The sequence below is a fragment of the Syzygium oleosum genome, unplaced genomic scaffold (assembly GCF_021117445.2).
Source record: "Syzygium oleosum isolate NSW1041296 unplaced genomic scaffold, Sole_v2.1 Sole_v2.01, whole genome shotgun sequence".
NCBI lineage: Eukaryota > Viridiplantae > Streptophyta > Magnoliopsida > Myrtales > Myrtaceae > Syzygium > Syzygium oleosum.
In genome coordinates this window covers 24,916,315-24,933,269 of record NW_026607485.1, presented here as the reverse complement: position 1 = coordinate 24,933,269, position 16,955 = coordinate 24,916,315, and the positions used below count along the sequence as shown (strand labels likewise).

Sequence of the window (16,955 nt, the reverse complement as noted above, 5' to 3'; positions counted from 1 at the left end):
TTTTTTCAATAAATAATAATAATAATAATAATAATGAGAATGTATTCACAATCGATTATAAACATTTTGACGATTTACCAATTTAGCCCTAAACCTTTCTTTGTGCCATTTAGTTATAAACCTATTATTTGGATATTTGGTCGGAAGGACTATATTGAAAAATCATCAAAAGGTTTAAAATTTTATTGGCAAATCGTCAAAAAGTTTAGGACTAAATTGACATAGTTGAAAAATTTATAATTAATTGACACAATTGAAAGGTTTAGAATTGAATTGGCATCTCTACTAAAGGTTTCGGCCCATTTCATCATAGTAAATTGTCATTGGTCGAATTTTTTTGTAAAGGATGAATTGCGTCACCTTACGTCACCCTCTTTTGAGATGAAATAACTCTTTAGCAACGATTCGTTCTTGTTGTGTTCTGTTCTACGTTATTGATGAATCCATCAGTTTGCTATCAAAGCCATTTTGCACTTGTTTTGGTTGGCTTGGGGATCTTAGAAAGCCCCCATATATCTGAAGCAATCAAATGACATTGCAATACATTCATCTTGATTTCAAACGAACGACTCGTGTCACTCTATCAAGAGGGATCTTCTTCCGACAAAACTAGGTAAAATAAACACACACATTTTATGTATGAAGTTTTGCACTTGCTTAGTTAAGATTAAAAGCATGATCCCCTTGCCTCAATTATGTCAAAAGCAGTCTGGATGACTAAAACTATGTCAATCTCGATGGACGAAAACTGTGCTAAAGTTTAGATCCAAACCATAATGTCGGATTGGGCGCTCATTGACAGGTATAGAGATTGCCTCTGAAAACTTAGTACATTTCTACAATACAACACTTGAGCCAACTGCCGAAGAGAAAAAAAGAAGAAGAGAAAAGCCCAAGCCCAAACTTTTACCGTTGATACAAATTTAACATGACCTTTCAAACTTACCATAAGAAATGCACAAGCTTCGGCCTATGTGATGAAAACAGCACAATATTTCGTCCATGATCGGAAGGTCCGAACCTTTATCCGAGATTATGAGAAAATCTATGGGGACCTATTTTACCTAGAGAATATTTTACGCATGTTTAGAGAAGACAATGTGATCTCGTTGTTGAGGAGACACCATGAAATTGATATTAAGATTGAAGCGGACTATATTTGAGGGGTGGAGAATGGGGTAATACTAGTTGACAACGCAATGAGAGTCAAGTGGACCGACACGTAGACAAGATAACCTTGAGAATTGACCGAATATCAAAGGACATTAGTTTGGTCACAGTGGTAAAAGACATAGCAGTTTTCTCTATGCTTTGAAATGTCGTGTTAAATTTGTCATGATGGTAAAAGGTTGTGCTTTTCTTTGTGAAGGGTCACGTTAAAATTTGTCGCGGCAGTAAAACGTGGAAGTTCTTTTTGTATTTGGCCCAACATTTATATTATCGTACCTTAGGAAATTCCATGAGCACTACCCTCCTACACTACAAAGTATGTAACACAACCTGTGCAATTCTTAGCAGCCACAAGAGAGCCACAACCTGACTAAATCTGACCAATTCTCAAGCTAAAAAATTGCCTACTGCACTAAGTATACTGCCAAAGAAGAAGAAATCTGGTCGATCATGAACAGGAAAAAATCTATTAAAGCGAGCAATATGAACTGCTTAAAGCAACATGAGAAACAAAATCTACAAGCTCTTGCACTCTGGATGCAAGGGCTTACTGAAGATTCGACCACATTTAATGTCGAAAAAAGCATGTAGATCATTGAATTAGACTAATCATACATTTGGTTTCTGTTCAGCCATCTTGGAAATCCGACATTGCTGTCTCATGGCAATAGAGATTCACAATGTAATACCGAAATTTGCTCAGCTGCGGGCAGGAGAATAACAAGTGCCCCCAGAGCACCACACATCATCAACTGCAGCTGATGAATTTTGCTATTGATGGTCTCTTACAGCTAATTCGTAAGATCTAATTAACGAAGATTGCTAAAACCAGAGTCCAGAGCAGATTCATACAAGAGAGATGCCCACAAGAGACAAGTGTTGAATCCTATTATCAAACAACTAAGACAGCTCCATCTAAAATGAAGCAACTTTGATGAACTATACTAGGTAATCCCCTCATGAAAGCCAAGAGAGATTGAGTCTCCATTTATTTCATGGGAAATGAACGATTTGAAAGATATTTTCCAAAAAATGATCGCTTGTGTTGCTTGAAATAATTATCCAATTGAAAATGTTTCATTATCAACAACAACCGATGTCTAAACATTTTCGTGAACCATGAAAATATTTTTCATTAATTCATTTTTGCAAGTAATATAAGCAAAAATATTTTTCGCATCGTTCATATTTCACGAACGGAGCATGGAAAGAAATTACACACGACTGTTAGGATCCATCCTAGACAGGAGAAACAGAGACAAACACATACATGACACCTGGTGTTCATAGTCCAGACCTAGTCCAGATATACTCGGAGCATTCAATCTAATCGATTGACGAACCAAATTTCCATTCAAGGAGGCTACAAATTTCCACTATCAAGAGCGAGCGATCGAGGCGCATATCGGCAATGACCGAACGCAAATCACTCAAAAACCATTACATTGAATACACTTTGCTCCTAGTCTTCGAAAGACCGATATTGCAGAAAGCAATGGCGGCAATGATCAGAAGCACATTCACTACTTATCAAGTCATCTCAACCAAACTCCAATTGAGAGAAGCGAGTTAAGCTTTAGAGCAAAATGTTTCATAACGATTTTCACTCAAAAAGTTAACTTTGAGCTCCAAAATCCAAACTTTAAATCCCACAATCAACATCCAAAAGCAACATAAGCCAAAACCAGTACCGCTACAGAGTCCATAATTGAACCTTCTATCTCTATATCTCAATCACCGCCAGCCTTCTGGTAGACATAGGTGAGGCCGCACTTACCGCAGTAGTGGCGGTCGAAGTGGTTGGCCATGAAGGTGCCGGCGCCGCACTCGCCGTTCGGGCACTCCTTCCGGAGGCGCTGCACCTTGCCGGAGTCGTCGACCTTATAGAACTGGAGGACGGCGAGCTTGACCTTTTTCTTCTTGTGCTTGATCTTCTTGGGCTTGGTGTACGTCTTCTTCTTCCGCTTCTTGGCGCCGCCGCGGAGGCGGAGGACGAGGTGGAGGGTGGACTCCTTCTGGATGTTGTAGTCGGCGAGGGTGCGGCCGTCCTCGAGCTGCTTGCCGGCGAAGATGAGGCGCTGCTGGTCGGGCGGGATGCCCTCCTTGTCCTGGATCTTGGCCTTGACGTTGTCGATGGTGTCGGAGGACTCCACCTCCAGGGTGATCGTCTTCCCCGTCAGGGTCTTCACGAAGATCTGCATCTTCGCCGGCCCGATGCAGACACCAGAGAGAGAGAGAGGGAGAGACGGTGATGGCCTGTGTTGGGGGGAAGATCGGCTAGGGTTTGTGTCGGACGAGGAGGGAAGATGCGTACGTTAGGGTTTTCGAGGAGAAACGTGGGCTTGGGCCTTGGGATTGGGGAATTACATTTCTGCCCCCACGGGGGCTCGGAGGGATGAAACCATTAGTCGTGCCCTCAAAATTGTTACGTAAATGCAATTGATTCTAAAATTTTCAAAAAACTGTAATTGAAAGAGCAATCGATTCTTAAAACTTTATAAAAAAAATTACAATTGATGGAAGGACTCGATTCGACTAATTTGAAAAATTTGTAGGACTCGATTGCACTTTTTGAAAGTTTGAAGACTCCATTACATTTTTGCGACCAATTTTAGAATTTAATTGCATTTTTTGAAAATTTTAGAACTCAATTGCACTTTTATGACAAGTTTTGGAACTCCAATGCACTTACCCCTAATTTTATATCTCCAAAACATATCAGACATATATCACTAATTTTTCCCGATGACTATGTAATTGGTAAGACCTTACAGAAACACGAAAACTATCCACCAGGGCTATCGACCTTAATGAACAAAATGATTACCACTCTGTGACTGATTTTTAGTTACCGATATTCATGTGCTTGGTAACTTTTGATCTGTAAAAGTTGCATGATATAGGATGGCCGATGAGTGCCACGAATGTATCCACATATTTCGCATAATGGCGTCGCCCGGAAGCCCAAGAACTTCCAACATCTTTACATCTTTCTCCAGAATCAGGGCCGTGAGTCAGCGTTTCGATCGCAAACCCTTCGCACGGAATTAACAATTGCATTGAAAACCTAGCTGGGTTGCAATTTTGAAGATAGCTCTGCGAATGCAATTTGCTTTGAGATTCGTGAGCAAACCCTGCATTTGGATTTGTTTTAAGGAATGGCCACAGGTGGACGAAACAACAGAGCCAACGAGAGGATCCATCCAATAGGAATGAGTACGAGAATCAGACGACAACATTCGTTGTCGAAACATAGCGTAGGAGAATGGACAACCAACCTCTGGAACTGGAGAGTTGCCACAGACAGTTGAAGAGAGAGGGAAGGAGAGGAACAACTAGAGAGCCCCACCGCGACATCGCGATGGATTCTAGGTTTCATGTTGGCGCTCCTTTAGGATTTCGCAAGGGTCGAAGGAGGCGATCCCGACACTATCAAAAGGTTTCGGCACCCGTAACCTAGCTTCTAACCTCGACGATGAGCCTTTCATTTTGTCCTGTCGGATGAAGCAGTTGCCTACCACTACGCCAGTTTGCAAACCAGCACTTTCCTCTGCCGATCGATCAATCATGTGAAAAGTGCGTATTCTCGGTATTTGTCCGAATGGTATCGGGGTGCGCTCGACTCCCGAAGTTTGCAAAATGAGGCACGAGAAATTCCGATTTACCGACCGATCAATCGGCTGCTCCTCAAGAAGCAAAATGATCTCAGCAACCCATTTCTTAATTTCTCACGATAGACTAAGTGGGTTGCTTCATCGACCATCGACATCCATTGTAGTCGGAGTGCCTATGCTCGTCAGTGCTGACCAAGTACAGCTTTTGCGAGAACACAAGAGGAACATTATAATCCTGTTCATCATCGTACCACATTTCGACAGAGCTAATTGTATCGGTTGATCCTCTTACATGCATTTTAATTACAACAAAGTTTAAAGCTACTAGGACACTAGAGTAAAGGACAAGGTAGAAAATCAAGATAAGCCAGGTGCACCAAGCATAACGCTGAAAATCAAGATATTAGATCAATCACATATACAAGAGAACCTTTCAACTCAAAAGCTAACCTAAAGCAACAGAGAAGAGAATCTGTTCCAGGTGCAAGAGCTTCGTGCAGATTTCATCGCATCTAATGTCGAGATACACACTTAGTCCACGAATTACTAATACGATAAAAAGGCAGCCATAAGCGGGAGAGATGCTTAGGCTCTAAACCGGAGAACCGCATTGATACCTGCAGCTGATGAATTCCAATGACAGTGGACTCCAAAAATGGAGAGAAGTCATGAAAGCGGCTGATGATGGTCATTAGGAAAGGAGCTAATTCGTAGGAGCAAGATGCTTACGATAAAGAAGGGCTAAGATTACATTGTCAAATGACGACAGCAGCTTATGAGAACTAGAAAGCCGCAGACAGAAGCAATTTTAGCAAAATATACTAGGCCATCGCCTCATGATCAAGGAGAAATATCCAGAGGTCTATTCGTAGGAGCAAGATGCTTACGATAAAGGAGGGCTAAGATTATATTGTCGATCGACGATAGCAGCTATGACAACTACAAAAACCGCATATGGAAGCAACTTTAGCGGAAAATACTAGGCAATCACCTCACGATCAAGGAGAAATATTCAGAGGAGGTCTATTACTGACTGCTGCTGCTAACCAGAACCTTCTGATATAAAAGCAGAAAGGAACGCCATTCACGGTCTCGACTAAACACACCCGCCTGCACATAGTTTAGAGCTTCTTGTCCAGACAAACCCATTACATCAACTCCATTACTTCTAGGAAACCAAATCCAATTGTGCGAATCGACAAGCCGAAAGACGAAGAGCCGAGAAAGATAACCAAAAATTATCTTAGCACATTCATATCCCAGACGGAGATACAAAAAGGTCTATTAAGAGCAACCGATTGAGGAGGGAGCAGCCATGACAGCCCGTGAAGGTCTCTATTCGATCGCATCATCGGGCCACTACTGCGGCCTCGCAAGATTGGATTTTGAATGAATCTAGCTCTTTATCTTCTCAACCCAACAAGTGCACATCCCAGAAAGCATTCATGACAATGGTCAGAAGAGTGTTCATTGACCAAGGCATCAGAATCAAAGTCCAAAAGAACAGAGATCAAAAGGAGCCAGTCAAAGCTAAAGCAAAATGATTCGCAAGGAGTCATTCAAGAAGCTGAATATCGGCACCCAAATTCCACAACCACCGAGAACCGCAAAAATGGAAGCATCATGAGCTAAATCAGTCTGATATTACGGCTATAATCCTTAATTGAACTCTCTATCTCAATCTCCTATCTCTATATCTCAATCACCGCCAGCCTTCTGGTAGACATAGGTGAGGCCGCACTTACCGCAGTAGTGTCGGTCGAAGTGGTTGGCCATGAAGGTGCCGGCGCCGCACTCGCCGTTCGGACACTCCTTCCGGAGGCGCTGGACCTTGCCGGAGTCGTCGACCTTGTAGAACTGGAGGACGGCGAGCTTGACCTTTTTCTTCTTGTGCTTGATCTTCTTGGGCTTGGTGTACGTCTTCTTCTTCCGCTTCTTGGCGCCGCCGCGGAGGCGGAGGACGAGGTGGAGGGTGGACTCCTTCTGGATGTTGTAGTCGGCGAGGGTGCGGCCGTCCTCGAGCTGCTTGCCGGCGAAGATGAGGCGCTGCTGGTCGGGGGGGATGCCCTCCTTGTCCTGGATCTTGGCCTTGACGTTGTCGATGGTGTCGGAGGACTCCACCTCCAGGGTGATCGTCTTCCCCGTCAGGGTCTTCACGAAGATCTGCATCTTCGCCGGCCCGATGCAGACCGCGATGGGAGAGGGGGAGGGAGAGGAAGAGGGAGAGAATGCGATGGAGGTGGTAATCGGCTAGGGTTAGGGTTTTTATGGAGAGGAGGACAACGTGGGCTTTGCTGGTTGCTTGGGCTTTTTTTGGGGGCTTGGGCTTTGTTGGGTTATAATTGGGCCCATGGGCTCGTCGGAACCGAGATGGGCCGGACAAGCCCGTAGTGCATTGATCCGCTCAAAGTAGTATTCGAGACCATGACATGATGGCATCCATCCCATCCAACTCGAGAGTCGCATTGTTGCATGCACAATTGCATCCTAAGTACTCCTCCATTCAAAAAGTAACCTTGGGGTCTCCACGCGGTTATAGAGGTTAATCGAGCCGAAAGTTCGAATAAACTGTATGATTCATAACAGATAAAAAAAGGGATGATGGCACGAATAATTTTTCGAATTTTGACTCAATGTACAATGTGGTCTTTGAAGTTTCGGCTTTTTTATTGTGGTCCCTGAGCTTTGGCTTGATGTGCAGTGTCGTCCCTGAACTTTTAATTTGTTTAGTGTGATCCATAAACTTTTTATACGTGTTCAATTTAATTCAATGCTCAATGTTGTCCTTCCGTTAATTCAATCTCAGGCACAACATTGAACATTTTATATAGTTCAGGGACTAAATTAAACATGTTCATGAACTACATTGAACAAATTAAAAGTTCACGGATGACATGTCTTCAATATATTTGCACCAAAAGGCATATGAAAAAATTGTCCATCACATAGCAAAGAGGACCACATAAGTGGTGTATTTTTCCAAATTATCTTATGTAGTATTGGAAAGCTTTCTCTCGGTGCCCCACTCTCTCTTGACAAAGTGAGCAATTTTTCCCGTAGAATGGCACCACTATATGGAGGCAGCACATAGAAGAAACATAAGATTTGCATGCAATTCCCAATCCTCATTTACGTAATGGGCATTGACATTCATATAATGATCGGTTGTGACGGAAATCCATAGATCAGAAGTCAAATATATTAGGCTCGAAAGTGACACTAAATTTGTTTTGAAATTTCCCGTCTCTTTCTAATAAACTTATAGCCCATCATTTATTGTTGTATTCCTTGATTTGTTCTTTGCATTGAGGTTGAGGTAACTAAGCAACTTTTTAGTAGCCTCAAGTTCCACAAAAAAGTATGTGTACTTACGTTTAATTATGGATAGTGCTAGGATGTCTCTAAACACAACTTGGTCCAATTGTACCATGGAATCATCAACATTGGCTCTCGATTGGGACAAATAGCTAAATGATGCAAAAAGATTTTTATCCCACGGCTAGCCATATAAATTAGTGCGCACGACTTACATTTTGCCCTATACTTGCCATCATCATCTATGAGATTTTCAAATTCGCGTCATACAATCGAAGTGCATCTTTTCAATCATTTAGAGCAAATAGAGTTATTTTTCGCATCTTCATGAACGAAGAATGCAACTCTACGTCTCTCGGGTCCCTCGGATCGTTCAATAATTGAACTTTCTTCTTGACTCTTGTTAGATCTTTACATGTCAACTAATTAGGTAGAAAAATAGTCGATACCCACAACCTGCCTCAAATCAGCCATAGTAATTTTTATTTTAAAAAGGTCACTAGATTATAATTGATTTTGTGTTTAAGGATTTGCAAAATTAAAAACCAAAATTTTTGTTGAAAGGCTAAGGTGCGTTTGTTAGAGCAGGGAAAGCCTTTGGGGAAATGGAAAGAACTTTAGGTTAAATGGTTTTTTTTTTGAAATATAGAAGGTGTTTCGTAAATTGTAATTGAAGCAACTTTGGTTTAAATGCGTTTGGAAAAAACTACACTTAATAAATGAATTTAGTTATATTTTTTCAATAAAAAAAATGAAGCTTAGCAACCGGCAGCTCAAGCGAAGGGCTTGAACAGGGGCCAAAATAACGTCGGTGAGCCAAATCTAGCATTAGTGGCCCTCACCGAGGTCATGTTGAACGCCAGCGAGCCAGATCTAGCACCGACGACCATCATTAAGGTTGAGCGACCCTAGTGACCCCAATTCGAGGTATTATGACCTCGGAGAAATCGAGATGAGGTCAAGGACCCCAGGCGACGGCCACCAATGCCAGATTTCGCTCGTTGGCATCCGATTTAGCTCTCTGGCGGATAAATTTGACCTTGCTGTTGCACATTGGTGAGGGTAAAACTGGAAATTCGAAAGTTTAATGAGGTCAAAGTCGGAAGAAAAAAGTTCATTAGCATTATGGAAATACTTTAAGCCTAGGCTAGGTAAGATTTGCATTGGCTTAATGGACTTTGAAAATGCTAGCTTTGACTCAAAATCTTTTGGGATAAGTGTATATCAATCATAAATCAATTTCACAAGTTTTATGACTTAATTGCATTTTTTGAAAGTTTTAGGATTCTAAAGCATTAACGTGACAAATTTTAAGACTTTCGGTGTGCTTATCTCAAGGCTTTTAGAGATCCAAAACTCATTTAAAATGCCGCACCAAACGCAACCTAAAACAAATTATTGCATATGGGATTCCAAGCTTCCCCAGAAATCCAAAATCCATTCAAGACCGTTTTAGTTTGAGATAGGTGGGAAACCCGATCAAAATTAGTTTGCAGAAGTGATTTTCCAAAATGATATGACAAAATATGACACAGTCCTCCGTTTGACACAACAATTTACTTGCCAGTTTCGCATCATTGCCTCTTGTATACTAAAATGAAGAAACTAAGGAAAAATAAATCTTATTAATGAACTATCGCTTTCGTCTCAAATGATAATAAAAGATTGGGATCTCCTTGACAATAATACAACTTATTCAAACTTTGAACTAGTCTCGATGCAGCACGGGCACGTTGAAGATAGAGGGACAGCGAAGGGGCTTCGTTTTGCTATATGATCTCAAATGATTTTGTTAAGTATAAAATTTGAATCACATCCTCATAACCCTAACAAAAGAAGAAGTATCGGATCTTCGACCAGGTTGTGATTTGCCGTACCTTATACCTGTTAAGCTTGTTTAAGACCCGCGTGCTGCTCGAGGACAATAATGATAATTAGCAAAGTAAAAAGGAGCTAGACGTGGATGCTTCGACGGTTGTGTTCCCACATCAACCAATTTTAAGTTGCTCCAAATTACTAAAAAAATGTTCTCATTGCATAGTGGGCAGCAATCTTGCATTAGTCATTTGATGACAGCCTTCTCAACTCGTACCAAAATTAGAACGCGTTTGCTTGCAGTTATAGCTTCTGTTGTAGTATTTACTTACAATAATAGCTACTACATCGTGATTTCTATAATATGGGGGCATATAATAGCCATTCGAGCTTTGATCATGTAATAGCCACTGGAGCTTTGATTGTCACAGAAATTACGTTGTAGTTGCTATTACCGTAAGTGAATAGTCATTTAGCTATCATTACTTGATCGTAATAGTTATTTCCAAGATATCCACGTCTATTTTCTCCTACTCACTCTACCAATGTTACAGTATTAATTATATATAATAGAAATTATGATAACACCAATTACAATTTTTTTGACATTATCACTACACGATTGGTGTAATACATATATTAGAAAGAAATCACAATACAATGATTAGCATATAATTGCTTACATTAGGCACGATTATCCAAATCCTCATAATCGAATATGAAACTACTCATGATACAATGATAGCGTGAATTACTAATTCTATTGATGAATACTTGAAATGTTATATAACTATTGTTTTAATCATAGCGTAAATAATCTAATGAATAGTATTTATGTAATACAATGAGATGTTATACAATTAAATTTATATCACAGTCATAAATTATATTATAAATATTTGTTAATTGTAATGTCTTGATTATATAAATGGGGTGTGACATTCTTGATTGGCTATTGATAATTACTATAATAAATTATCTATTATAGTATTATCACATGTAATGTCCTTATATTTTAGTCACAATCAAGAATAAATTATTACAATACAAGTAAATATGTGATACGATATCTTATATATTTGATATTATATGGGGTATAAAACTAATGGATCAGGGTTGACTGTGAACATGATAATGATCATATCCCCTCTAATTCTGATTTTAAGGGCAATTTGAAAATTTTGATGCTATTTTCTCTCATAGTCATTACATGTGTCATTATAAAACCAAATGATGTAAAAAAATAGAGTAAGAGTTATGACAATACTATTACATTACAGAATGTTCTTGTTATTATTTCGACAAATCTCGATTGTTAATGCTTTCAATTATAAATTACATAAGTACTCTCATTCACGCATGAAAAATTAATAGTCACCAATTTGAAGCATTAATCATATTCTTGAAATTTCAAAATCCATCCCTTCTTCTCATTGGATAGTCACCGGTTTCTTGTGTGAAGTTAGAGCTTGCAAAATTGTATATATCATTTGGATTAGCTGCCGAAAAAGTTGAATGATGCTCGAATTACAATATCCCTCACTCAATATAATCTGATCACGTAGGCCTGCCAACCTGTAAATATAGTCTAGTATTATGCACATGCAAGGGGTAGATTTTATTTATATCCATGAATATTAGCCGAGCCCAAAGGATTGATTACTCCCTCTTATCAGGACAAATGAAACTAAAACAGAAGTGTACCCATTTCTTACATGAAATGGACCAAATAGAATAGACACTGTCGAGTGTCGATGCCTATAAAGTTAATTATTCGGTTAATTGTGACATGTTGTTTTCTTAAACACATTCTCAACACCTGACCTTTATCTTTCGACAAATTCATATCATTAACTTCTGACTTGGCAAAAGCTGACCCTCCGAGAAAAATCCAAGAACGATGGAAGAATTAGGAAGGAAGTCAGCTGGAAAAAGAGATGAAAAAGAGAAACTACAAATGGAAGGAGGGAAACAACGTGGAAGGAGCAAAGAGAGAACTATTCCTATATGAACTGTTCAACCTAATCTCGTCACAAAATTATATGTTAATATTGTTTAGAGATATATCGCATCTCTTTATAGAAATAAACGAAAAAAGAAGAACATGTAGTGTTCCATAGTGCAGCGCCACACGTTCCTTTGTCTTCGGAACAACAACAATCAACCTTTTGCTTACACCCACTCCATTATCTCATCTATAAATGCTTGCACAGAGCTATATGGATTCTCATCATCTCTGCATATCTCTCTCTTTTTCAACTTTGCCTCTCTACGGCAACATGGCTTCCATTGCGGCGGGGTTTCATGCGCTCGCGTTGATTCTCTTTGTATCGGTTTCTGCAATGGCGGCTCCACCCCTAAAGGTGGGATACTACCTATATACTTGCCCGTTGGCAGAACTTATCATCAGCAAAACCGTGTCCGATGCAGTCTCGAGGAACCCTGGGATGGCGGCCGGTCTGGTTCGCATGCATTTTCACGACTGCTTTGTTAGGGTACGACAAAGTATTTATGCTCAAAAGTTTAGGCTTGATCAACTTATTTCGATTTCTTTAAATTTCCAGCTCTTCTCTTTTCAGTAATTCCCTTTACTTCCTACTTGCAATGATCAGAAGGAAAATGTTAAAGGTGTGCTAAGAGAATTTGCTAAGGCTCATAAAATATGTATTGGAAATGCAAGTTTGCTATAATGAGGCTTATAGTTTCTTTGTATTTGTTCGAGCATTCAAATATTATCCCAAGTAACAAATATGGGTTTTTGCTTTTAGGTAAGTTGATAGTTGTTTTGTGATTACTATACTATCACTGACTCATTAGACTTATCTCAGGGCTGTGATGCTTCAGTGCTCTTAAAATCAACCCCAGGAAACCCGGCAGAAAGAGATCACCCCGCAAACAACCCTAGCCTCCGAGGGTTTGAAATCATCGATCAGGCCAAGGCCCAGCTTGAAGCCTTGTGCCCCATGACCGTCTCGTGCGCTGACATCATCGCTTTCGCCGCCCGTGACAGTGCCCACAAGACTGGGGGTATATACTACAACGTCCCTGCTGGCCGCCGCGACGGCCGCGTCTCTCGCCTCGCGGAAGTTCCACAGAACCTCCCGCCGCCAACCTTCAATGCCCAACAGCTCATTGCCAACTTCGCTAGGAAAGGGCTCTCGGTGGATGAGATGGTGACCCTCTCAGGAGCGCACTCGATCGGAGTCTCCCACTGCTCTTCCTTCTCAAGCCGCCTCTACGCGTTCAACGTCACCTTCGCCCAAGATCCTTCCTTGGACCCTGCGTACGCCGCTTATTTGAAGACCAAGTGCCCGCCACCGAGCAATGCGAACCAGGCAAACCCGACCGTGCCACTTGATAGCATCACAGCCAACACTTTGGACAACAGCTACTACCTTCAGTTGTTGAAGCTCCGCGGCTTGTTGACTTCAGACGAGACGTTGTACACTAGTCCCTCAACTTCGGGGATGGTCGTGAACAATGTGAAGAACGGCTTTGGTTGGAGCATGAAGTTCGCCAACGCAATGGTGAAGATGGGCTCGATCGACGTGCTCACTGGTAATCAAGGAGAGATCAGGAAGCTGTGCAGTGTTGTGAATTGAGGACGTGCCAGAGAGCTTTGATTTTTGCAGGATGGAGATTGGAAAAGTGATTTCTCGTCCTTAATATTTATTCTTGGCTTGACTTTATTTGTTTCGACGTGTCCTTTTAAATTGTTCAAGTTATTTTCCAAATATAAAGTTTTTTGTAACGTTTGATTTTCGAATGTAAGTCTTTCTTATTTGGCAAAAATCTGATTGAAACTCTTACTATGCAAGTCTTTCGAATGTGTTCGTCCTCACTTTGATCTGATCAAAACAATAATATATATTATTTTTGTTAGGATTAGGCACACAAACACAATAAAATAGAGAGCACAAAGCAAGAAAAAGAAATCGAGACACAAGGTTTATTCTTGTTCATCCTTAAACTAGGGCTACATTTGCAGATAATCCCACTATAATTAGCACCTCCCACCTGGTTTGCCCCGTGCTTTCCTGTCGATGGAGAGTATGAACGTCTACACGTGCACTATATAATAATTGGCGTCTCCACCATTCTCATCCGTTCTCTTTGGAAGTTTTACATCATAATTATTGCGAGGTCTGGACGAGGACCTAGATGGAGCCTTTTATAGGGACCTACTCAGGTCCGAATTCTTACATACCAATGAAGTAATTCGTACATACCAATGAAGTAAGCATCAACTACACAAAAGGTATAAAATTATTTCAAAGAGCAGACTATCTATTCAATCATGAAAAACAACTAATCATTAATTAAAAAAATTGTGGGCCAATTAAATAAGTTCAATAAAAATCGTTCAACTTTCTTCTTGTGGTTGATGCTAATACGGATCAAACGTAGATAGTATAAAGCGGAAGAATTAATTTTACCCTTTGAAAATTCAAGCTTTTGTTTTTCCCTTAATTATCAAGCAAGTTGATCGATTTCATCGGTCACCTCTTGAAGCGTTAAAGTTCGCTTGCTTCCCCTAAAGCGTTCAATTTAGCATTTTCATATTCTATTCAACGAGCACGTTTTTCAACAAATAATGTCATAGGTGCATATGTGTTCTCTTTTCTAAGTTTCCCCAGGAATTGTTTTCTTGGCTGAAACCCCAGCTGAAAAATTAAAAGAAATAATCCACTTGGAACACCCTTCAAATCAAATTCCTCCGCTCCATATTTTTCAGTTCACTCAAGCATTTGCATCCCTTCGGATGCAAAACATCCATTACAAATTCAAACCGAACCGGAAAAGAAACATCACAACATAAGCTACACAAGTTTGCCAAACCTCAAAGACATACGAAAGAATCGAAACAAATAATGCGCGGGGAATGAAGAACAACCGCTGATCTCTTTTTGCCGAAGAAAAGCATAAAGCAACGCATCAGCATGGTTAGTACGCTCAATTCACGAGGCTGCAAACTTTCCGAATCTCGCCCTGCATACCTGTGAGCACGTCGACCGAGCCCAGCTTCACCATTGCCTTCGCGAACTTAGCCCCCCACACGGAGCCGTATTTTGCGTTGTTCAACACCATCCCTTTCGTCAACATGCTAGTGTACAGTGCCTCATCGGAAGAGAGCAACCCACGAGAAATCATTAGTTGTTGATAGTACTTGTTGTCCAGAATGTTGGGCGTGATGCTGTCGAGCGCCACCGTCGGGTTCGTCTTGGAATTGCTCTGGGGACACTTGGTCTTCAAGAAGGCCGCATACTTAGGGTCCAACAACGGGTCTTGCTTGTACGTCGCGTTGAACGAATAGAGACGGTTCGAGAAGGACGTGCAGTGAGAGACGCCGATGGAGTGTGCTCCCGAGAGGGTCACCATCTCGTCCACCGAGAACCCTTTTCTGGCGAAGTTGGCGATGAGTTGTGGCACAGTGAAGCTCGGGGGAGGAAGGTTCTGGGTCACCTCGGAGGCGAGGGAGATGAGACCGTCACGACGGCCCGAGGGGATGTCATAGTAGATTCCGCCGGCCTTGAAGATGCTGTCTCGGGCTGCAAATGCGATGATGTCGGCACACGAGACAGTTTGTGGGCATGCGGCTTCGAGCCGGGCTTTCACTTGGTCGATGACATCGAAACCTTCTAAACTAGGGTTGTTCACTGGGCTATCTCTTTCGGCAATGTTTCCCTTGGTTGAATTTAGGAGGATGGATGCATCACAGCCCTAAAACCAATGGGGAAGAGATAACAAATCAGATAATACGATATCCTTCATGACGTGATAGACTCGAATTAGATATGATTATTACCCACTTGTTTTAGTTTTCACTTGGAATCCTTCTACTTTCTGGCTTAATATACGAATTTTGTATACTAATCTTCGTAAACCTAGCTTTGCTCAAGTAAGGAAGGTATGCAACTAAGCGCAACTTAGTGATGGATTGCTGCCTATGCATGTGCATCGAGAAATCATTCTTTAGATTCATTTCACTGTAAAAATAGCAACCGTGGAAAGGTAAGATTTTACACTAAACATCACTAAAAATACATATGTTTTCATGCATTTCTTGTACTCTGAGATTGGTTTTGTGTACCATACCATCTCTAGAATATCTCTGTGTTAAATTGGCAACTATGTATTTTAACTGATATTTGAGTATGCACCGACACATTATTTGAAAATCAAGAAAATGAATAACCAAGTAAAAACTAAGCACAAATCTTTCAATGGATATGTTCATATCGAGCATATTACCCTAACGAAGCAGTCGTGGAAAATCATCCGGACGAAATCAGCTGCCAACCCTGGATCACTGGAAAAGGCCTTGTAAACGGTGTCTCTGACAATGGCTTCGGCAGAAGGACATGTATATTTGTAGAATCCAACCCAGAGGGACGATGACGTAGGCTGAGCTGTTGCAGATACGGCAAGAACTAGGAAGAAGGAAGCAACTAGGGCTTGAATGGAAGCCATAGCCGTTATTGCTTAAAGGAAAGTGAGAATTCGATGAGTATATGAAGTTTATTTTGTGTTGTTGGAGATGGAGGTGGAGTGAGTGTGTTGGGCTTGGGCATTTATATGGAGGCGTGGTGTGGAAAGTCGTGAGAACAAGGGTGGACTTAGGTTTTATTTGGGGATGATGGTATCATCTATGAACGTGCATGGCTGTAACTAGAGTCGCGTGTTGGAGAAGCTGTCACTCGTTTGAACGCTTCATGTCTTAGACTCTTAGAACGGATGTTTTGTTTTATGCCATTTGCATTTAAACATCTTTATTTTTATGTGTTTTTTGTTCTTCGCATTCCTTTTTGCCCGTTCATTTCTTCCTCTAAATCATTTTGTTCCCTAAGGTTGTGGCCTCTCCGAGGAGTGTAAGGTTAGCACGAAATCCAACAGGAACATATTTTGGAAGCTTTAATGTAAGGAAAATTGTCCAAAAAGTCATAAATCTATCACACTTTTTCCAATGCAGTTCTAAATATTTTAATTTTGCCAATTGAATCATAAACATTTTGACACTTTGCCAATTGAGTCCATTAAGCT

The 16,955-nt window shown here is 40.9% G+C and overlaps 3 protein-coding genes across 3 annotated transcripts; 1 reads left to right on the top strand and 2 right to left on the bottom strand.

The window, feature by feature from the left end:
* Positions 1–2,720: 2,720 nt before the first annotated feature.
* On the bottom strand, positions 2,721–7,031 carry LOC130137361 (polyubiquitin 11-like). The gene is made up of 2 exons (XM_056308280.1): positions 6,491–7,031; positions 2,721–3,478 (listed from the first exon to the last, which is right to left on the bottom strand). Exons 1-2 carry the CDS (start codon positions 6,951–6,953, stop codon positions 2,901–2,903), a joined length of 1,041 nt encoding a protein of 346 aa, XP_056164255.1. The 5' UTR covers positions 6,954–7,031; the 3' UTR covers positions 2,721–2,900.
* A 5,162-nt stretch (positions 7,032–12,193) lies between these two features.
* Positions 12,194–13,516, top strand: LOC115676227 (peroxidase 5-like). The gene is made up of 2 exons (XM_030599106.2): positions 12,194–12,409; positions 12,743–13,516. Exons 1-2 carry the CDS (start codon positions 12,194–12,196, stop codon positions 13,514–13,516), a joined length of 990 nt encoding a protein of 329 aa, XP_030454966.2.
* A 1,351-nt stretch (positions 13,517–14,867) lies between these two features.
* Positions 14,868–16,385, bottom strand: LOC115663036 (peroxidase 5-like). Its single transcript, XM_030585089.2, has 2 exons — positions 16,167–16,385; positions 14,868–15,635 (listed from the first exon to the last, which is right to left on the bottom strand). The coding sequence occupies exons 1-2, from the start codon at positions 16,383–16,385 to the stop codon at positions 14,868–14,870; spliced, it is 987 nt and encodes a 328-aa protein (XP_030440949.2).
* Positions 16,386–16,955: the final 570 nt, after the last annotated feature.